Here is a 22,969-nt window from a genome sequence, read left to right as displayed (position 1 = left end):
ATTGAGTTTAATCTTTATTTGTACTTTAATGCATTTCAACAAGGCTTGGCAATGTTGCAAACAATTCGATTTCACATAAATCCACCTTATCCCCTTAAAAGTCTTCACTTATTCATCACCACTAAGCTTTAACAGTGATCAGCGTTTACATCAAGAGCAAAGTATTACACGTATGGCCTGATTATACTGAATTTTACAAAAGTCAGTGATGTTAATTTACCCTTAATATTTGACAGTGAAACTAGATGACTTGCCACAGTTTAATGCTAGCGAAAATCAAAGATTATTTTATTGAATTGTGTACAACTATCTGGCTCCTCCTCTCATTTGGTCCAATGTGTGAGCTCTAAAGTCTAGTTACTAAGACAAACATTCCTTCCATCAGACATGTGAAGCAGCAGGGTTAGAAAAAGCAGTTTTTCCAAGACAAACCAGGTCGTGCTACACAGCATAGAGACAGCGTAATAGAGAACACAGGTTACATTTCATATAAACAGCCTTTTCCGAATGGATTTTCAGCCAGACGTTATAAGCAGTGTGGATTATCAAACCTGTAAAGGTAGTTTTTATAAATGCTCGGCCCCATTCCTTCATCAAATAAACAGCACAGACCCACATACATGACTGTATCAAGATGCTGGAGCTGGCAGAAAACCACCAAGACACTGAAGGGCCTGCAGGGGAATACTGGCTCATACAGTCTTATTCCAATGCAATCTTTCCTATATGAAAAGCACAATATATGAGATTATTGTTCTGGCTTGTGTTTACAAGATACATTCCTCAATTTTAATATTGCCATCGGAGATCCCAAAATACTAGGCTGAATTACCAACAAAGTTAGCAAAAGATTCAATGTATATTGGCACCACTTAAGTATAATATCAAATTAAGTAGATCCTGCTTTATTAGCTTATTCGGGATCCAAAATCATCATATCGAAATGATTAATTATTTATTTTATACCAGAACCATTGACAATTCACTTATTTACACATTTCTGCACATGTGTGTTTAATCAAATAACCACAAATAGACACACATGAAATAAAGAAAGAAAAAGCACAGGAGTACTGCTTGGTTTCTCCAGTAATGGGAGCTTATCGTGGGCCCATTAGCAAATGTGTGCCAAAACGCCTTACAGCTCACTTTTCGTGTTTTAAAACCGCTGATTTTCAACAGCATTTTGGGGTGCTATTGGATTTATAAGAATATTAACAAATGTAGTTTAAAAGCCTTAAAAAAAAAAGTTACAATAGTCAGAGGCTGTAGTCATTTTAAACCTGCATCAGTCATGAGTACAGAACTGGTTAACACTTCATAAGAAAACCTGTCAATCTTGCAACTTTAAAAATACATTGCATGCTAATAAAAGCATGTTATTCATCCATGGATGTGCTTGTCAATCTGTGCTCAAAAGCACCAGATGATATCAAATAATATATATAATGAATCCATCACTAAAGCAGACATTTAGGGCTCCACCAAATCCAATTGGTTTACACAGAGCATCACCATCAACAATAAGGACTGGCGGAGCATTTCAAGGTTCATAATGGCAGTTTCAGCTGCACAAGGCAACACTTCTTAATTTGCGAAAAAAAACAAGATCAATCACAATCAAGAAATATGGCTGCAGTATCCCCACAATATATTCACTCTCAACACAAACACACATAAAGACACATTTACTCAACTCGGAATTATCAGTAACCTTCACTGACCAATTTGAAATTCATGAGCACGACTAAATGAGGAAGGAATCCATTTGTGCCAGGTAAAAACTTCCCCCGCAGTCTTTCATAACCATATACCATTGTAACAAGGATTTTTATTGGGGAAAGTTCGTCAACCGAACCTACCACGTTCCCTTTATGGCATTTATAATAGGATGATAAATCTCATATCACTGTGCTGGTTTTTTAAAGGTGTACACGTGTGTCCTTTTAAAGGGTTACTTTTAAGATTCTTTCACAAGTCTAAGTTTAGTTAGTTAAGTGGCTAGTATTGGTCATTTGCGCTGCAGCAGGTAGCTGCCAAACAGGCTTATGCAAGTACGCAACATATACACTGCCATCAATGTATGTCTGATACAAGTGCTTGTTTTTCTGCCACCAACACAGTTTGATTGTCATTATAAGTATCCAACAACATCACCTACAGAGAAAAGGATCTAACACTTGAAATGATCGGTACCTGTAAGGGGGGGGGGGGGTAAAAAAAAATGGACAACCTGCACACCTGTTTTTTTTGTCTTTGACACTGTATGTGTTGTTTAAGAAAAAGGTACATCTGATATATATATGTTGGCTATATTGATATAGAGCTGATTTTTGGGATATCGTAAAGTGTTGTCTTTTCTGGTTTTTAAGAAGCTATAATGGTTTGACTTCTATTTTTTCACCATGAACACTACTCGAAAGAATCTTACTGTAAAACGTTGTATGAATAAGCTTCAGTGCTCAGTCTGACAGCCGTAGAGCAAGGAGCTTTGGACATACGGCAATAAAAGTAAAACACTCACTGGCAGCAACATAGTGTCCGCCAGCCGATCTCTATTCCAAGCACAGAGAAAAAAGACACAGGTGCTCAGAAAAAGACGCTATGTAGACGTAGGCCCTTGGTGATTAAATCCACATTAGAGATGGTCATTTCAAGTAATATATTGTGATATTTTCTCCGTATCGTACATACCATCACTCCAACAGAACAGACCCCTCCCAGCTCTCCTCTCTATGACTCACTCACATTTCTACTGTTTTCTACAAGACTAAAGACACCTCTGTGGTAAGATTTCAGAAGGAGACTTCCTCTTTAATGAGACCATGTTAGACACAATAACAAACAGACCTTTTCGGACGAAAGGTAAAAAGAACATTTTAATTGAGCATGATTACCCCAAGCAATTACATAACAACGCTCTGGCTCAATACTAGACTAGTTTTAAAATATGTTGTCCCCATTAGTCACGTAGAGACAAAAGCAAGGGTTAGGGTTAGGGTTGAAACGTATTAAAGTGAACCTTTAACATCAGTGCCTATTGGCAGCATAATCAGTCTCCGTACTGCAGTGTGCAGCAACATAGAATTGTGGGAAACTCTTCTGGATTGCTTGATTTGCAGCACAACCATAGACAAATGATTGATGGGAATAAAAGGGAACAAATTATGTTTATCCAATTCCGCAAAGCTAAAGATGTCTTGGAGGTGTGGGAGAAGCAAAGAGGATTATGGGGGATAAAGTCACTCGCAATAAAAATACCACCGGTGTGAGGCAAATGCTATCAATCATCTCTACCTTGTTCCATTGTTTAGGGAAATTATACCATGATACCTGATAATAAATTGATGTTTGAAAGTGTTCCACATAGAACCTCTACTTAAGTGTAATACTGCAGTAGTTGGCGGTATAAATTAAATTAAACTCAGCTATTTATATGCACAACACTTTCCACATATGAAACATATAATATAGCATGAAGCATATTGCTCAAATATTAGATTCACAATTTTTAACCTAATTGATAAATAAAACAGTTAAATTAAATGTTATCACTAAATCCTTCCGTTATTTGTTGCACATTCATCATATACTGTATATATATATATATATATATATATATATATATATATATATATATATATATATATATGTATAATTGATCACTCTATATTTCACTCTATAATTTTCTTTCAAAATATATTATTAACACACTGTTAAATACACTGTTGTTAAAGTTGGATGTGATTATAAAATACATTGGACATTGTAAAGTTTGATCTTTGACAGTTTTTAAAAGTCTGTTTTTTTATATTATATGAAGTATAAGCAGGTGTTAAAGTTAGGCATTACATAGGGAAGAAGATATATTTTAATATAAGGCCTGATACACGTTTATATCGTTAAATCTTTATAAAAAAGATAACAGAAGGGTATGGTCTAGCAGAAGTTATTTTGTCCAACTGCAAGCGTTTGTGTTATTGCCACCAAGCAACATCATGAGAACGCCTCATACAGTATGTGAATTGTGTTTTTCCTGGTAGTTGTGTGTATCCTGTACAATACATTCACCAGAATAAACCCCCACAGAACTATATATATTTCTTATTTAGATTGAGAATAATGTGTACATGTAACTTCTAAATCAACATTTTTAGATTTCTGATCAACTCCATTCGAATAAACATAGTGCTTAAATTACATAAGGGCTCTATCAGTGGCCATTTTTCCTCATTATCTCAACCTGAAGTTCAGAATCTCACATCGCTTTAAACTTGAACAAATTATAATGATATTGTGAAGGACTGTTAACATAAGAAAAGGCAACAATTAACTAGTCTTTTAAGCAGCCTTTAGTAAGTCATTAGAAGGCAATGGCAGCAACTAGAAGCGAAATTAAAAACTAATTACAGGCAAATAAATCTGTCCAGAAATTCTGTCATCTGTCGGTTTCAACAGAACAAATTAAAGATATTTTCTATCTTTTGGCAACACAGCTCTTCCCAATTGGTGGTAAAAAATCATTTCCCTTTACAAATCAACCAGAAGATGATGACGATGGTGACGATGATGAAGACGATGAAGATGAAGACGAGCCTCTATGGGTCTCTTCTCCTCTCAGTTCCGTGAACCTTACTGATGACGATGACGTCATTTCCTTCTCTTTCTCTTTTCTACTTCCTGTGCAGACTGACCTCTGGGCAGGTCTAAACTGCCATGTCACCTTTGTTGACGCCTGCTCCACTGTTGTCGACCGTTTCACTGGCGAAGCGACACGCTGAGTTGCCATGGGAATGGTCGTTGAATCTTCCAGGCTGTTGGTTACCCCGGTAACCTTCCTTGCCTTACCATTGTTGTTTTTATCCTGTTCCGTGAAAAGCTCACTCAGCACTTCAGGCTCTGTGGTATCTCCGAATAAGTCCCAGCCCGGTTCAGCGTGCAGCTTTGATCGTGATGCGCCGGCAGCTCTGTTTCCAGCAGAAGAGATCCTGGGGGGGCGACTGGGATCGGAGTCAGACAGGTCTGAGTCCCAGTCACTGTCCCCTGCCACTGAGCCACAACCCAGAACTGACATGTCACCAGGGCCAGATCCTGAACTCTCCGAGTCGGACTCCCTGAAGAAAACACAACAGGCACAATCTGAGTTAAATCATATGGAATTGTAGTAATCAAAGTGCTAATGGCATCTATCGCCAATTGGTGAACTTTGTCACAAGGAATCGTTATTTAAAAAAGAAAGCTTCATTATTAGAGCTCTATGTTAAACACAGGGGGAGGGGAAAACACACATTTCAATTATAATACTCCATTAGTTTGAAGTGGAAATTAGATAAATGATGGTTGTTGACAAAAACATGCTTTTGTATGGAAATTGGATTCCAACGGAATCAGCAGTTCTCTTCCCTGGGATAAACCCTGTCTCTCCTTCCTGAGATGTGTGAACGTTTGCAATAATGTTCACTAGGGCCTCATGGGCATTCTCAAGAACATCCTCAACCTCCAAACTCAATGTCTTTTGTTGACATGGGACACTTGGATTTCACATGCCTAACCCTTACTTTGATGTGCAAAAAAAAGTATTCCAGAAGTGGTAGTTAAGATCCTAGCAGACAAGGAACGAAACCTTTTATGAGTGGAAATGGAATCCAAGATTGAGAGGTGGATTGTATTAGCAGTAAATTGGCTGCTGTCATGGTGATGGTATTAGGTATTCAAGGAACATCTAGCTGGAAGAACACCCTGTGGATAACCCAGAACACTGACGGGATCACGTACCTTATCTGGGCTAGAATGTATTGGTATTCTTCAGAGAGCTGGAAGACATGGCTGGGGGGAAGACGCCTGGGCTACCTTACCTAGTCAACTGCCACAACGAATCAAGCCCACAGAAAGTGCGTCGTTTGTTGAAGCACATTTTAGTAGTTTGGCCAAATAGTGGTACTATGATTACCGTTTCAGTCATGTGATGCCAATCACGTGAAGCCTTAAAAGTCCTATTCACATTGACTTGAATTGGGAAAAATACGTCAAACTCTCAAGCAGCCATTATTTAAATCATTAGGTCCTTAACGTTTTAAAATGCACCAAAATCTGACTGAGGTATCTTCCCTCTCAATTTATTTGATCGAGCCGAGACCAGAAGTGACGCTATTGTGACGGAGGGAATTGGAGGCAGGATTTAAGGAAAACTGTTAATCCATGGACCCAATGGATGCGGAGGATTGCCCGAAGATCCCTAAAATTATCTGGGTACTTTAGTCCTCGACATTTAGGCAATTTTTGCTTCATGGGCCACTGAGCAACTTTCATAGGAATGAACGTGGCCTCGCCTCAAATTCTGTATCCAGTTCTCTTTTTACATCTATGTTAAATTACAAGCAGGACCAGGTAAAGTGGACCAGAACATGAATAAATGTATTGCATTTTGATGCTTAGTTGTCGGTCCCCACTGAACTATGAACGATGGAATGCAGGGATACAGTGAACAAAAAGTACACATACCTGCCGCTGTAGGGTGCAGTTCCTGCGGGGCCCAATAGGTGGCAGGCCGGAGCAGCCAGGTACACAAAGCTGTCAGTGCACAGAAAGTCTCCTTCCTCTGGTTTTTGTGGACCAAGTTGAGTTGGCTTGGCCCGCCATTCTGTATTTGACTGGTCAAAGTGTGTTTTCACGCTATTTGAACGCTTTTGTACACTGCCATGGGTGGGAACTTCTGTCTTTGTGGCGACTTCCCCCTGGGAGGCGGGTTTTGCAGACACAGCGAGGTAAACAAAGCTGTCCGATTGAACAAAGGGATCTATGTCACCACAGTCCAGTCCTGAGCTTCTTATTGGCATCTGATTTGGATCTAGAAAGGTTTTGATCGGTTGTTTTAAGGGAGACAGAGGAAGAGGAATGTCACCTCCCATGAGGGTCACTCTTTTCCTGGGCGGTATTTCTTCACTTTGTGGGGCCATAAAAGTCGTGGAGCCCTCGTTGTCTGTATAGTTGAGATGGGTCTTCATGATTGAAACCGTGCCTATCCTACAAACCCTTCTTACATTTTCATCTTTCCCTCCCCTTTCATATGTCCCCATATTTCCATGCCCAGCTTCCTCTTGGTCCCTATCTCCTTCTATGTCTTCTTGCAAGGATGTATTGAATAGTGTAGGGTAGCACCACTGTAGCTCTGCACTCTCCTCCCTCCCCCATTCCTTTGACCCTCCATCCTCCCCGTCCTTTTCCAGTGACGTGCTGCTGCTGCCTAGGTCAGAGCCACTGATTGGCTGGTCGCTGTCAGAGCCGGCCTCCTCCTGGCTCTGATTGGATAAGGAGAGGAAGACGCCGCTGGAGTCGGACTCCAGTGTCAGGTTGGAGTCTGGAGAGCTGTCCTCCTTAGTGGAGCTGGAAAAAAAACATGGTAGTCAAAAACTGCTACTTCCTGTTGTGCCTCCTGTGACTAATAATTATCTTTCTTTACCATTGGTTAGCACTAAATCCATCAACTTTTTGGGATCAAGACTATGAATATGTATTTGCCCCACAGAGCACTTTTTTTAATGACAAGTTGAATGTTACAAAGATCTGCTAAAAACAGATTCAGATAGCACACTTTAGATATGAAATCTACTTAATTGGTCGCAAATGATGTGCACTGGATGCCTTTATTATCTTTATATGAATCTTGTCTACTTTCATGCTAAACTGTACACGCACTGTTCAAAGAGAATGAGATAATAACCGGTTGAAGTGGCCTTGGGCAAGATACTGAACCCGAAATGGCTCCCTAGGCATGGCACACAACTTTTACTACTGTTTATGCTTTGTTATATGTGGGATTGAGGAATCTATCTCTTCTTCTTCAGCACTGACTTATTTATTTGTTTACCATCTTTCTTGTCTGAGCACTGTGACTGTTCAGATTTACTGATTATGTGGGATGTACCTAAAGGCTCATGTGCTGGGACACTACAATTACGTTTATTTGTTATCATCCTCGCCCTTCAGACATTTGGTGCATATCATTTGCATTTACTTAAATGTAAAAAAGACTATTAGCACTGCATAGTACACAGGTCAACATTGGATGCTGATGTTTTACATTGCTCTGTACATAGTTAAAAAGGCTTAAATCAGATTTCAAATGATCAGACATACAAAGTTCTACATGTAACATAAACATTATTTAAATATCCCAATCAAAGTAATACATGTGCTATACTGACCCAAAAAAGCCAATAAATAGCAGTGGCGTTTTCTCCTGGAGGCCAAGGGAAGCCAGGCTTCCCCTGTTTTTTCGGATTGTGGTTATAATTTTAATAAATAAATGAAAGCACTTCGTTTAGTTTCGGAAATTCTTTGTTGTGTGTTACTGCCGGCCCGTCTCTCCCCTGTTCTCATTGAGTATTTTACAAAGAGTGAAACAGCGCCCCTCTAGATGTTACGGTGAAACAGTAGATTGCACTCTCTGTTGCGAGAGGAGGCCAGCCGAAATTTGCTTCCCTTGGTGAAAAAAAATGGACGGATTGACCAATCAGATGAGGCTCACGTCATGCCCCTGCCAACCTGTGATTGGTCAGGGCCATGCCAAGGGAAGCCAGAGGCGGCTGGCTTCCCTTGCCTCACAATCCAATCAAATCACATCAATTTAGTGGTGCAGTGACGCGTCCCAAAAAGCGGAAGTAAGCTGCGCTCGGTTTCCCTCGATAAAATAGCAATGGGATTTCTCCATAGGATTTTGGAAAATAGCTCGAAGAAAGGTCAGTGGAAAACGAACCTGTTAGGTAAATGCACGTTTTGTTCAGTCGGATAATATCCACATGTCTACCCTACTTTTATAATTTTCGAATCATAAATCTAATCGATAGAAGATAGATAGCGTCACTGCACCAATCTCACTGCCGTTAGAAAGTAGCAAGCAACTGAAGCAAGTGCAATTATGGAGGGTGGAGATTTGGAGTATTTAATCAAAAATAATTGTACTAAACTTCCGCTGCAGCAGCAGCAACAACAAATACAATCTGATGACAGGCCAATGCCCAAACTGGAGCTGTGTACAGCGAGGAACAAAGGAGCGAACCGGACGTAAAACGTTAAAGGTCTCCTGATTTAGTTTGTGAATGAATGCTTATTAGAGTTTCGGCTGGAGAGTGCGTGCGGACCTGTCGGTTAGATAACAGGCTTGTGTAAGTCCTGCATCTGTATGATACAAATGTGTGTAAAATGATACCGGGCGCTGTAATCACTCATCTGGTTACGTTATTACAATGACCACCACACCCCCCCTACCCCAAAAGAAAGGACGTATTATTGGCTTCCCCTAATTTTTTCCCCACGCCACGCTACTGATAAATAGTAGTACTAATACTAGTTATGCAGATTATAAGCAAACATCTGGTAGATAAGGTTTTCAATGCTGACAATAAACATTTTTGTGGAATTACCTTGTACCAACAGTGGAAGTCCCAGCAGGTTTAGTTGACCAGTCAGAAGGTCTTTCTGTGTCTGTAGTTTGTGAAGCCATAGCAGTGAGCTCCAAACTGATATGGGATCTGCTCCCTGTGCCTGGGAAGTGGAACACAGTTTTAAACACAATTAAACATGAGAAGAGGGAGATATTAGCAAGATATAATCAATAGGACACTCGTCATTCCCCAATCATTAGTCAAAACTTTTGATATTTTATCATAGCCATTAGATCAGAGTTTCCCATTGTCGAGATAAGAAAAGTGAAGGACACAGGTTTGTGAAAGCAAAATAGTTTCAGTGGTAGTACCTGAGCCAACAAATCCTAAAATAGGAATTATAGTGAAGACTGGCTTGAGCTAAGATAAGAAAAAGCCAAAGGCCACAACAGAAAGATCCAGAGAGAAAGTGAGAAAGATCCAAATAGAACGGAGACACATGACATTGAGGGAAATAAGCCAAAATCCAAACTTCTCTTTAAACCTTGATATCCCTTTAGTCAGGTTCACTATATACTTTTGTGGGATGTTTGTGGGGATTTGCAATACTATACATTTTTGGAAAGGATATTGTATAAGGATTCAGAAAATCCATGCTTCCATTTGCCCAGGTGTTTATATGGCGGCCATATTGGAATTTCCAAAATGGCCACCGTAAAATGTAGGTTTTGTAATATCTTGACTTCTAAATAAGCTAGAACTTTGATTTGAACTGCTAAACCCATATTTTCAGGTTCAAGGAATCCAATGGTGCCAACAATAATTAGGTAGAACTCACTAAATTGCATGTTAACATAACCTTTATTGAGGACTTAATAGATAATTGACATTAACTGATTAAACTGAGTTTATAATTGTGAACTTCAGTATCATCATGACATGCACATTTTGTGACCACATAAAAGAAGCAACCTTCTTCTTTAGACATCTAAATGTATACACATCTATGCATCATCATCACTATCATCATCAACACTTCCATCCATCACGGCATGGGAATCATCGTCGTTCTGGCACTGGCTACTGCACTGACACATATCAGTACAGGCTAAGTCATGAGCTCTGCAGGAACATCTTCCAGAAGAACAGTTAGATTTATATCTGCATTGGACCATCTCAATGATGGCCTTTGGGGCTGGGAGGACATCTGTGGTTGTTGGTTTCATGCCATCCAAGTCTCTTTGTACCCATTGTGCAGGGGATCCAGCTCCGGATCCTGCAGAGCAATGGCTGCCTGTGGCCCATACCCTGGTTTGGACATGGACCCTCAAGATATCCTGCTTCAGAGCTCCAAGTGTTGGAGGGAGCTTGTCACTCTCTGCCCTGTGTTTGCAGAAGAGATGCCATCGTAGTTCAGGGATTGTCTTTATGTTGATACCTTTGGGTGAGTAGGCTGCACATACAAAGGAAGCCAGTGTGGACAGCATTCCTTCCGCCACTTCTGCTTCATCCAAAAGCATCTGCAGAGCATTGATAATATCTTCATCTGCTTTTAAATAGATCTGCAGCCAGGTTGCCTGCCTGTGTTGTCGGCCCCAGTGAATGCGTGGAAAGCTGGCAATGCCTTTGCTCTTTCTTTACCTAGAGCTCGCCACAGTGGTTAAATCTGCACAACACCAGAGGCCATCAAAATCGATGTGTTCTTCAGCAAGAGATCATAGTTTGCTGTGACTAGCACTAGAAGTTCTGTATCTGGTGAAAAGAATATCAACTGTGCATCTGCTGGGTTTCGGTGTGATGCCAGCACAGCACAGCCTGGTGGATCAGCAGCGTGTCTACTTCTTCGTGGTTATTTTCTTCAAAGAGCAGGTATTTGTTGCTCCTAGTGTTCCCAGAAGCTGACGTGATGATCAGCTTGGAGGATCCCCTGTTGTATTCTAGAATTTTGGCTGCAAGATAATCAGTCAGATCGGCCTTGGTCTGGTCATGAGAGAGGAACCTGCTCAGTGGGATGTGTTTGATGTTGGTGTCATCTCTGTGACTTGGTACTGGATAGCTTTTCCTTGTCTTCGTTTATCTCTGGTTGCACTCTTCAGAGAATCTCTCCTGTATGTGTCGAACACAAGGATAATTTCATCATAATCTCTTGTTAGTGACATCAGTCTGTCATTGAAGCAGCCACGATCCTTGAATGTCACTACAGTGGCTGTTTTTTTGCTCAGCCTCTGCACAAGCACCATGCCGTCCACCAGTGCTATCTTTCGACTTGCCTGATCAGTAGATGTGGTGTCTGTGAATCCTGTGTCAATAGCATCTTGGTGGGTAGGACTTCCAGCTTGAGGCAGCTGATGGTCTTCATGGGGCACATCTTCTCTTGTCAGCTTCTCAAGGAGATTGATTAACTTGGACTTGACATGGCATAGCAGGATTGTTCCATTAGAAGCAAACAGTGCCCTTGGTGTTAGAGTAAATTCATAGTTTCCTATGGCCTCTTTCTGGTTGATGTCTCCGTTTGACCTGGCAAGTACCATCAGCCTTGAAAAACACTCCTTCAGATTCACAGTATTGTCTCTGAGTTTCACTTTAATCTTCTTGTTCCCAGACAGGAACATCTTATTGTTCACTTTCTTCACAGGGGCCCAGAGGCTGACATCTCCATTGATCCGCTCTGACATGTAGTCTTCATACAACTTCTGGCCAGTGACATCAGCATTCAAGATCTGTGGTACATACTCATCTGGGATGTAGGGAAATGTGATTACATTGTACAGCTTGTCACCTTCAGTGGTAAAGGGGTTTCCATGACTGAGTATGGCTGCCTTGATCTTGTCGATTGTACCATGTGCCCTCTTGACTGCACTTGGTCCAAGCTCATGGTGCTCTGTGGTTCTGTCAGCTTCCATGTCAAATTGACTCTTGAACTCTTTCGACAGACGTGAAAGTTCTGGTGTGACCATGAAAAATCTCTGTCTGGCATTGGCATTGTTAGAGATTCCATTAATCACAGAGCGAATCTTCATCAGCTTGTTCAGATGTTCGCATGTGTGGTCTGCCCCAACAGACACAAAGGGAATGACACTCTTGGTGACAGATATATTACCTGCGTGTAGTTCCCCCCAGGTCTGAGGGTGATTGATCCTCAAGTCATGCATGTCTGCGATGTATCTTGGCCAGAGTCTCTTGTACTTAATGCGATCCATGGCAAATAACAGCTTGCTCAGTGCTTCTCCAGCCTGCAGATGGAGTTCAAGGTCAGCATTCCGAGTTGCTGCTACGAAGAACAGGATTGTTTCCACCCGATGTAGGTAGCTCATAATGACCTTGAACATCGCATGCTGGGATTTTTGTTCCTCTCATTCTTGGAATGCTGTGATGACTTCAGCAGTGGCTTCCAGGAGGGTCCAGTTGACTTGCTTCACAGATTCAGCCTTGATGTCTTTACCCTCCGAGCAGGCAGCTTATACTCCCTCTGTTGCCTTCAGGCACACATATTTCAGTTGTGGGTTGTCCTTAAAGAACTCCTCCGGAGCAATTTCATAGAGTGCTACATACGAGTAGATGTGGGCATGGAGAGCTCGCTTGTAGTGTGTGGATCTCAGGATTTGCCTTGTTGTGGCAGGACCATACACATCTGCTTCCATCCAGGCATCATCTATACCCAATATTCTCCATGGAGGCACCAAGAGCTCTGAGGGCAGTCATGACGACATGCAGCTCATCCAATCTGGGAACAACCATCTGTTTCAGGTCAGGTCTGGCAGCTAGGAGCTGCACCACCCTCTCATAGAGGGCCATGTCAAAGGTACTGACTGTGGCGTGATCTTCCCCAACTGCCAACTTTCTCAGCTGATTTGCTTGCATGATCACAGTCAACAGAGTTGACCACTCGTGTGCCACCTCTGGCAATAGTGGCAAGGCTCTAACCTGTGTCAAGGGAAGGCTTTCAGACAACAGTGAGTTGTATCCTGCCCAGCCTGGAATATTGCTGGAAGTTTCTCCTGCTTTCATTCTGGATAATGCAGATGCAACAACCCATCCTAGATGTGTCAGCTGATAGGATTCTGAGATCCCCTTGCCGATGGCAAACTGTGTAAAATAACCTTGAGGGATGACATTTCTCATATAGTAGGCTATGTGTGGTCCACAACAAATATCAGAAGAATATCAGAAGTCTGAAGAACAGTGCCGTTGCCATAGGAGAAGAAAAACTGTGGTCTCACATAAGATTTTTATTTTTTTTGCCTGAATTGAATTTATAGATATTTTATATTTATCTATAGAAGATAATGGTCTATTATAGAGTATTTGATGAAAAATAATCAAATCAATTTGTTTTTGCATACTTAAAAAAACTTTGCAAAGGTCATTTTCGACCGACTCATGCATCGAAGGGGTTAATGTTGTAAAATGTATAACCTTTGTTACTACCACCATTGGATTCCTTGACCCTGAAAATGTAGGTTTAGAAGTTAAAATCAATGTTCCAGCTTATTTAGAACCCGAGATATTACAAAACCTACATTTTATGTCGGCCATTTTGGAAATTCCAATATGGCCGCCATATAGACATCTGGGCAAATGGAAACATGGATTTTCTGAATCCTTATACAATACCCTTTCCAAAAATGTATAGTTTAGCAAATCGCCACAAAAATCCCACGAAAGTTCAAATCAAGTTATAATAAACCTGAGTACTTGATGGAACAATAAAAACTCCAGTCCCCATCTTCTGTCAAACATGACAAAGATCTTCCCAAGTATCCGTGACAAATAAACTGACCCTTATAAGTAAAATCAACAGACTTAGTTACCTAAATAAAACAAATATGACCTGCTCTATCAAAATCACATTTTGCAATTTTTACACTGTTGGAAAGAGGAGATTCTTAGCTTTCCAATTATATCTTATTGTGTTTTTTCTCCAAATATAGACCAAAAATATTTCGAATAACATAATGTCTGTTAACACAATTTGAAAAAAGGCCAATAAAGTTTGCTGACAATATTTTAGCAACAGTTATTGCTTAATAACATGTTGAATCGGGAGCGGAAGGTGTCAGCACGGCCGAAAAGACACGACGGTGCTGGACAAACCAATCTGAGTAGGGCGACAGGATGCTCATCGACGGCCAGACATCTATCGACAGACGAAATTGGCCCGGTGTGTCCGGGCCTTTAGACATCCCTCATATCCCTCTATCCCAGCCCTGTTTAGAGAAACGCGGATTTTGGGTCCTTAGCTTGAAAAAAAAGGAGGCGGAGCTAATGCCTGATCAGAATTCTACCGGAAAAAAAGTTAAATTCAGCTGTGATAAAACGCCATCCTGTTCTAAACCACATCAAGGATTATTTCTGAAACAGTATGGAGCTCAAATTATTTTAGGTGAGTCCTTTTTTTAATTTCCTGCTTTTTAAACACATGTGCTCTCCAGTACAGGTTAGTTCTGAGTGTTAGCGATGCTTGCTAATGTAAACAAATACCATATTACGTCCAAAACACGTCAGGCATTGTTTCTGATACCAACCATGAGGGTCCACCATCCAAAATTACATCATATCGGCAGAAAATCTGTATCTGCTCGTTGTATCCCCGTTTTTAAAACATGTGGTACGGAGGAAAAGAGAAAGGGTTTTATTTGCTGACACTGCGTGAGTTCCCCCGACACACCAGGGACACATATTTATGTATAAAAGCCATCAAGAAGTGCATTTTGCATGATAGGTCCCCTTTAAGCTTCAGAAACGTATTTATAGTCTGAATATGACAATACATGTTTGAGATTCTGAAAGCCAAGACTTTGTTTGTTTAGAATCAACCAAATCCCCAAAATGACTAAATCACAAGTTTTTTACACAAGTTACATAATTTTACACAATTATCTCGCAATGCACTGTTGCGACATCCAACTGATTTTGATAGAGCGGATCATAAATATGGGAAGATAGAAAAAAAACACATAAAATCCTACTGATGTGTACCTGTCATGAGAGCAGCTTTATCTCTCTGCGGCCCTGGGTGGGTTTGGTACATGTCAGCTCGTTCCCTCTGTGGCTCCAGCAGTGGCTGGTATACATCCTGGGTGTCCCTGTGTGGTTGGGAAAGGTCTAGGTGCTCCAGGTCAGAGTCCAGCTCCCTGGCTCTCCGCTCCAATTCAGTCAGGCTGAGCTCCGAAGCTGCAGAGGAGGGGGGGTGAGAGCCCCCAAAACCCATCGGGGGTCGAAGAAGAGGCCAACGCGGAAGGGAGCCAGAAAAGGAATCTGTATCATCCCCTCCACCCGCTCCTCCTTTCTCCCAGCCATCCTCCCACAAAGTGTTGACCATGTCCAGGACAGTGTCCCAACCTTCTTCCTCTCGCAAAGGGCCTCCTTCTTCTTCTCCTCCCTTTACCTCACTTTCTTCTTTCTTTGATTTTGTCACAACCTGCTTGAACTCTTTTCCATGCAGCCCTTGTATTCCATCTTTAGTCTCCATTACCTTATCCTCCTTTTTTAGAGAAATTATTTCTATATCTCTTTCCTTTTTCACACGTTCCTTTATCACACATTCCTTTATGTTCCAATCTTCTGGCACTTTCTCTTCAACCCTTCTCTCTGACTTTTCTCGTTTGGTTTCCTCTACTAGCCCCACACTGACAGGAACTCTCTCTTTCTCCTTACCCACTTTCTCCTTCTTTTTGTCTTTCTCTTTCCCCCTCTCCTTGTCTCGCTTCTCTTCTTTTCCCTTCATCTCCTCGATCTCAGTCTTACCCTTGCTTAGCTCTGCTTGTTTCTCCTTGCTTCTGGACCTCTTGGGTTCCTCTTGCTCTCTGCAGACCCTCCAGTGCTCCAAGTTCTGCTCCTTCAGGGAAGCCCTGCCCACCAAACTGGCGCTCTGTCCTGGATCTTGGTGGGATGGCTCTTTAAGTGAGCATCGTCCCGCGATACTTGTAGCATTCATGAGTGTTGTTAGCGGATTCTCTGAATAGTGTCCTGGACGAGGGAGGAGGTGAACATGCGGATGCCTCTTCTCCAGTGCTGAGAGGACAGAGGGCAGTGGGGGGAGAATAGGGAGATTGTGGAGTGCCCCACCCTGCCGAACAGTCCTCTTTCTGACAATAATTCGGCGTGGCCAAGTTGACTCAATGCCCTCAGCAGGGCTTGTTTGCTCAAGGTCCGGAAACCCTCTGCTTAGGCAAGGGCTGACCACGCCTGGACGGATCCCTGTTGCCGTGCCAGGTCGAGTCCTAGATGTTGATTTGGAGGACTTGGACTTGCGTGACCTGGAACATTTCTCTACATGGCTAGATTCAATTTTATCAATGTCCAAGGGCTTTTTCTCATCTTGCTCTTCAGGAGCATTCTCCGTTTTATCCCCAGCAGCAACATTTATCTGGGCTTTATCTGTAATTTTGTTGCTGCTCTGGGTCTGACAAGCAACCCCAGTCTCGATGTTACTTTTAGTCCCTGTTTCCTTACCAACCCCAGTCTGTAGTACTGCCTCAGGCTCAGATGGGGCCATCTTAACTTCTGGTTTAACTTCAGCTTCTACTCTGGGCTCTTCTGGTGAACCAACCTCACTATTAACTGTTGCTACACCCTCAACTTCATTACCAATCAAGTTGTCCACTTGCCTTGAAATAGCTCTAACCTCAACCTCTGCCTTGATCTCTGGCTTCATCCCTGTACCAGGTTCAGCTACCAGCTCAACATTATTTCGAGGCTCAAACCTGTTCTCAGATGGTGTAGACTCAGCAATAGGTTCTTGTTTAGCCCCACCCCTTCCATTTATTTCTCCACTCCTTGTCCCTCCCTTGTGTCCCTCCTTGTTCACAGTTGGAGCCATATTTTCGATCCCTACCCCAGACTGCACCTTTCCTTCTAGATCCCGTCCCCCTGGTCTAGTTTTCACCTGGGAGCCCATTCTTTTTTCAGACCCATTTTTAACACTAGCCCTGGATCCGTGGTCATCCTGCTTCCAACTTTCAGCTCTATGGTGTTCTTTTATTGCAGCCCTTATTTCGGCCTCTGACATGTTCCCAACTTCATTTACTAACCTCGGCCCATACCCAGATTTGCTGTCAATTAACACCAAACCCACACTCCCATTGTCATACTTTGAAACCATAACCCCACCTATGCTTTCAGATCCAACTTTTGACCCAGCTCTATTCCTACCCACAGCGGCAGTCCCCATTCTGGGGGCATTGGGGGAAGGTGAAGGGGAAGGTGAAGGCTGGGGAAGCAACAGGGGTGTTGTGTCTAAAACCTGGTCAGGCTCTAAAAACACAGAGTCTCTGTCAGAACGCAAAGGTACGGGTCGACCATACCCGAAGGTCCCAAAGGATGATGTTTCCCTCCTCTCCCTTTCTCTTGCCCTCTCCCTTTCCAGTCTCCCCCTCTCCCTCTCTCGTTCCCACTCTCTTTGGGCCCACCCTCGCTCCATCTCCCTTTCTCTCTCCCGCTCCCAGTCCCTTTCTCGCTCATTTCTCCATCCTCCTCCTCGATCCCTCATTTCCTGCTCGAGGTCATGAGCAGATAGTTGGACCAACGGGGCGCGGTAGGGGGATCGTCTTACCTCGAGAGGTGGCGACATTCTGAGGCTCTGTGTTTGCGAGTAATGCCTCGGCTGGATGACATGGGGAGGGGAACATCGCAAACTCTGAGACTGACTGGGTCGAGGTTTGGCAGGGGAGAAGAAAACTGGAGTATGGTAACCTGAGGAGAGAGGTGAGCCGGAAAAGGGGGAAATTAGGGGGGAAGTAAGGGAAGAGGACTGGCCCCCAGGGGGAGGGTATTGCCCTGGGTTTAGATACCCACCTCCTCTGTCCATCATCTCAGTTGTAGTATACTCCATACACTCCATTTGTGTTGGAGGTGTCATGACTTTCCAGGAATGTCGGCCATCTCTACTCTTTGCACTGTCTCCATGGTGATGGTGGGGGTGATGGTGGTGCTTTTTGGATGAGGAAGAGGACACTCCGGGTGCTGAAAAAGATGACATTGAAGGAGAAACTGATCGGTTGAAACATCCTGGCGAATGGCAGCCGACACCATCGACATCCTGACCACCGAGCTTCAATGAATCAAAGATGGCTCTTTCATCCAGTCGCCGAACAAATGAGGGGTTGGGAGTTAGAGAGCGGGGCTGGGAATCAAACATGTCAGCCGGAGACCTGCTCACCCTCAGAGAGCCACTTGCAGAGTAGCTAAAATTCCCTTCATTTCCACCATCTCTCCTTATGGATCCTCCAGAGTGATGGTGATGGCTGTCAATCTGCTGATTGATGCACATGGTATCGTAGATGGATCTTTGGGGTACGTAGCCATCTCCATAACCCCCGTCCACTGTCGCAGCCCGCCCTCCCACTCCCCCATCCCCAGCTCCATGTTTTTCCAGGCAGCAGGAGCTCTTCCTGAAACACCCAGGACGGCTTAGAGGCTTTCCCATGATTGGCCGGATTGCTGACGGTGGGAGGGGTTGGTGGGATGAACGGTAGAAGTTTGAAGAGTGAATTGTGAATTTGTCAGATTTACTAATTCACAAAAAAATTGCTTAAAAAACATCAGAATGTGCAGGAAGCAGGGCATCTAGCTTTGGGAGGAACATGGCAAAAAAAAAAATAGAAATGTAAAATTCCAATTTTTGCTTTTCGTTTAATGTAAAAATACTCAAGCATAATCCTTCTGTTCAACAAAATAAGCTTGTCCAAAGCTCAATGTGATAAAAGCAATGTAAAGAGAATTATCACAAATTGAAATATCCCAACCAGATTTCGAAAAGAAAAGTACTGAAAAAATATGTCCAGTTTTTATGTCCACAGGGTCACTGTTCTTAGCTCATTTCCTCTCCCACTCTTCTCCCAGAATTTCTACATTTGTATTTATTCTGGTTGTTTATTGTTCTGGATGTCGGTTTGGATCCAATTAAGTCTTTATCCAGTGGAGCGTTATTCTGTCAGACACAAAGCGAAAGAAAGGCCGAGCACAGTGGAAGAAATTATGAATCCAGTCAGAGCTTCTTCTTTCATTCCGACTGCATGTGTTGATTACCATTGACTGTCTGTAAAAAACAAAGAAAACAAAAAAGAAATTTGAACAAAAGACAGCTTGGAAAAGTCTCTCTACAAACGTCAAGTGAGTGGATATTAACATATTCAGTATTAAGACATTAGTATCAATCAATGATATTCTTGCATGCCCAATTAAAGAAGAACTCCAACAATTGTAATCGCCTATCACAGTTTACTTATACAAATAAGTACTACTCTACCTGTTGAAACAGTTCTGTAATGTCCTTGAATTCAGCTTTCTCAAATTAGAGATATTACGTCAATAATAACAGCATCAGTTAATTAAGAATGGTCGTTCCATATAGAACATTAGAACCCCTACTGTTAAATGATGCGCTAATGTCAAACAGCACCAACCCAAGGACCACAGAGGCCCACCATTTAGTTACCAATAATGCTGAGAAGAGAAGCCCTTTGCTTAGGAAGGGAGTTAGCCAGTTGAACACTTTTGCTTTTCTCAAAAGGTATTTAGTTGTTGTGTCTTGGAGCTAAACCATAGCTCTCAAAAACTGTCAATATATATATTTTTTTGAAATCCTTGGTGCTCCTCTTCAAAGGACAAGCTGAATGCTGAGTTAGGAAATGTAGCTTTAGTCCAGCACTCTTCACAACCTAAAGGGTTGTAAATTCAAAGGCAAGAAAACAAAAGATAAAAAACCTTAAATGTATGTTTCCCAAAAGATGGGCGTAACATTAAGCATTTGTCCTGAGTCCTACTTAGATAATGCCTTGGTCCATTTAGAAGTTATAAAGGAGGACAAAAAGGAAGTAAGAATAAGTTCATAGCTAAGAAAACAAGGGGTACAATCCTCCAATATTTCTTACTTAGAACTATATGTTTTTCTCCAAAGTACAGGCTAAACGCAAAATTTAATCTAATCTCTTTGTTAAATTTTCTGGAATAGCTCCTTACAGCAAGACTACAAAAGCTAAAAGCCTTCAATAACATTACTTTCTCATTTTCTCCCAAGGAAAGACCAAACACTTTAGTCAATTTATAATATATCATTAAAAAAACATACAGTTTTCAAAACCAAAAGGGTGAAAAACTCTTTAGCGCCAAGACTACAAATGATAAAAATAAATAACCTTCAAATGTATGTTTTCTTCTCAGGATGAGCTCGACATCAAGCTTAATGCTGCCCTTGTTGGCGAACCCTTTGATCCATTTTGTAAGCAATATATCTAAAATAATATAACACACCAACAGATCTGACTATCTAAAAGGGGGGGGGGGGAACTGTCCATAGTTAAAAAGCGCAAGCAAAAAGGAGTTGGTCAGATGTAATAGCGACAGCCTGTACCAAGCATTTGGAGCCAAAAATAAAGTCAAGATGACGTCAATAATTTCCTTCAAAGCTGTTCCATTCTTCAATATGAAAAATCTGAAGATGAATTTTCCAATATGCCATAATATGAAAATATAAAAATGTGGCTTGACAGGAAACTGGATTATCTACAGCCGCTAGCCAGATAACTCTAGCGTTGTCTGCGATAGCATAATAACTTGCTAAACGTTAGCTTGCAGGAAGTTACCAGAATTACAGAAAAAAAAAAATATGACCCACTGAAGCTTGGCATCCACCTCATCTTTAGGGAGCTCAGGACAACACTGAATAATTTCATCACACTTGAACCAGTTTAGATGTAAATTAAATGCCAATTCCAAGTGAAAAGTCATACAGTCATTCAAAATCAAATTATTTTTCTCATCTGAAGAAAAGATTCAGATATCGAAAAACACCGTAGGAAAGGTTTCCACAGCAGTCTCTCAAAAGTATTTGTACTGATCCTTTTAAATGTAATGTTAGAGAATCAAAAGTATCTATTTAGAATGTATTAGTAATGCCTTCCTTGCAAATTAGTGAAGCTCTGTCAAAGGAGTCTATTGAAAGTTGGGAATCATTCCTAGTCTCTCTATCTCTTTGCCTATCTTTTCAGTGTCGCTTCATTCTTCAGCATCCTCCCTCCCTCCCTCCCTCTTTCTCTCTTTCTCTCTGCTGCTGCCACCTGCTCTATTTTCCCCGCGATCGATAGAAAAGCCAAAACCTTATCAACATGGTCACAGTCATTAAAAGGCATCAGTCAATCCAGCGCGTCGATCTCAGTCCCATCCTGTTAATGTCTTGTCATTCTGCCTCAAATCAGCAGTCCCCCGTTTCTTACCGGCATCTCTTCCTCTGTTGTTTCTCTCTCTCCGTCTCTTTATCTCTGCTGTTTTGCGTCTTTTCTGACGCTCGTCTCCCTCTCTCTCCCCCTCTTTCTCTCCCCTCTTCCTCTCTCTCCGCTGTGAATCATGCCTTCTGTCAGAGGAAGGTTTTTCTGACAAGCGCTCGCTCTGCCAACCAACACACCAACGCAAACCCTCCTCCTCCTCCTCCTCCTCCTGTCCTTTTCACTCTGTCTCCCCTTTCTAGCTTTTCTTCTTGTCAATTCAGCCTCTCAATCTTTCCTTCTCTTCCTCTATCTATCTATCTCTCTCTCCTCCCATGTACACTCCACACAGCTTCGGGGCATTAAGAGCTTTGGAGCTGCAAAGAGACCAACTTCTTCTCTCCAGCTGCTTCCTCTCTCACTCATCTGCTCTCTGTATTGCTATCTTTCCCTCTTCCCATTCTCTCATTCCCTTCTAGAATTAGTTTGACCTGAGTGGTTTCACTTGGGAAATCATCACCTTCAGACATTTTCTAAATGAGGTAACGATGGAGAAAAAGAACAACATCTATATATCCATCTATCCATCTATCTATCTATCTATCTATCTATCTATCTATCTATCTATCTATCTATCTATCTATCTATCTACTGTATCTATCCCACATATCCATATTTCACTCTCCCACACACTCGTTTCTTCTCTGGCTCTCTCCATCCCTCTTGTAGCCCTCTCAGTTTGGCCTCTACCTCCCACTCCTCACCTCAGCGTTAATGCAACACGCATCACTGTGGAGGCGGAATGGAGAGTGAAAGAGAGAGACGGGAAAAAAAGTAAGAGCAACAATGGGCGCTCGCGTACTGTACTGTGCAGTTTCAGTCTGTGGCAGATTTTTCCCGGCTGTGTATTTTCAAATTCTAGCGCACTCGAGCTGGTTTCTCCAAAATTACCTACCCCACCTTTAATTTAATGATTCCATCATGTAGCCTACTTTTTGTGCACCAGCTGAATGATACAGTAGATAGCTTCTACATTTGCAGTACAAAACACGAACGAAATTCATTGGTGCAAAGATAAAGAAAATGAACAGAAAAGTAATGATGTGTCGGTCGCGAATGAGTCGGCTCAAAGAGCTAGCTCTTTTAAGTGAACGACGCGCTACAGGTGCTCCGTGCATGCATGCAGTGACATGTAATATCTACGGATTAGACTGTTGGATGCTGCTGTTTTGAGGATTGCAATATATTTATTTTCATTATATTATTTATTTATGATTATTTTTAGGAGTTTTTGAGAGTTACCAGGGTCTGTAAATGCAATGAAAACAATTGGCCACAGCAAATCATTTACATTAAAAATGTAATTTTTACTTTTGAATACTT

At 41.9% G+C, this 22,969-nt stretch overlaps 1 protein-coding gene across 3 annotated transcripts; it reads right to left on the bottom strand.

The window, feature by feature from the left end:
* LOC307045623 (uncharacterized protein) lies at positions 1 to 21,720 on the bottom strand. 3 transcript variants are annotated; one of them, XM_079691397.1, is made up of 5 exons: positions 21,599 to 21,720; positions 15,363 to 19,422; positions 9,423 to 9,543; positions 6,502 to 7,383; positions 1 to 5,114 (listed from the first exon to the last, which is right to left on the bottom strand). In XM_079691397.1, exons 2-5 carry the CDS (start codon positions 18,808 to 18,810, stop codon positions 4,538 to 4,540), a joined length of 5,028 nt encoding a protein of 1,675 aa, XP_079547523.1. In that variant the 5' UTR covers positions 18,811 to 19,422; positions 21,599 to 21,720; the 3' UTR covers positions 1 to 4,537. The 3 variants fall into 3 exon arrangements, with proteins under 3 accessions (XP_079547523.1, XP_079547525.1, XP_079547524.1); XM_079691399.1 differs by lacking the exon at positions 21,599 to 21,720 and adding an exon at positions 21,482 to 21,539; XM_079691398.1 differs by lacking the exon at positions 21,599 to 21,720 and adding an exon at positions 20,522 to 21,172.
* Between the last annotated feature and the right edge of the window lie 1,249 nt (positions 21,721 to 22,969).

The sequence above is a fragment of the Notothenia rossii genome (assembly GCF_949606895.1).
Source record: "Notothenia rossii genome assembly, chromosome: 7".
In the NCBI taxonomy this organism is placed as follows: Eukaryota; Metazoa; Chordata; class Actinopteri; order Perciformes; family Nototheniidae; genus Notothenia; species Notothenia rossii.
The sequence above is the reverse complement of the archived record's forward strand: the minus strand, read 5'-3'. Positions and strand labels throughout refer to the sequence as shown.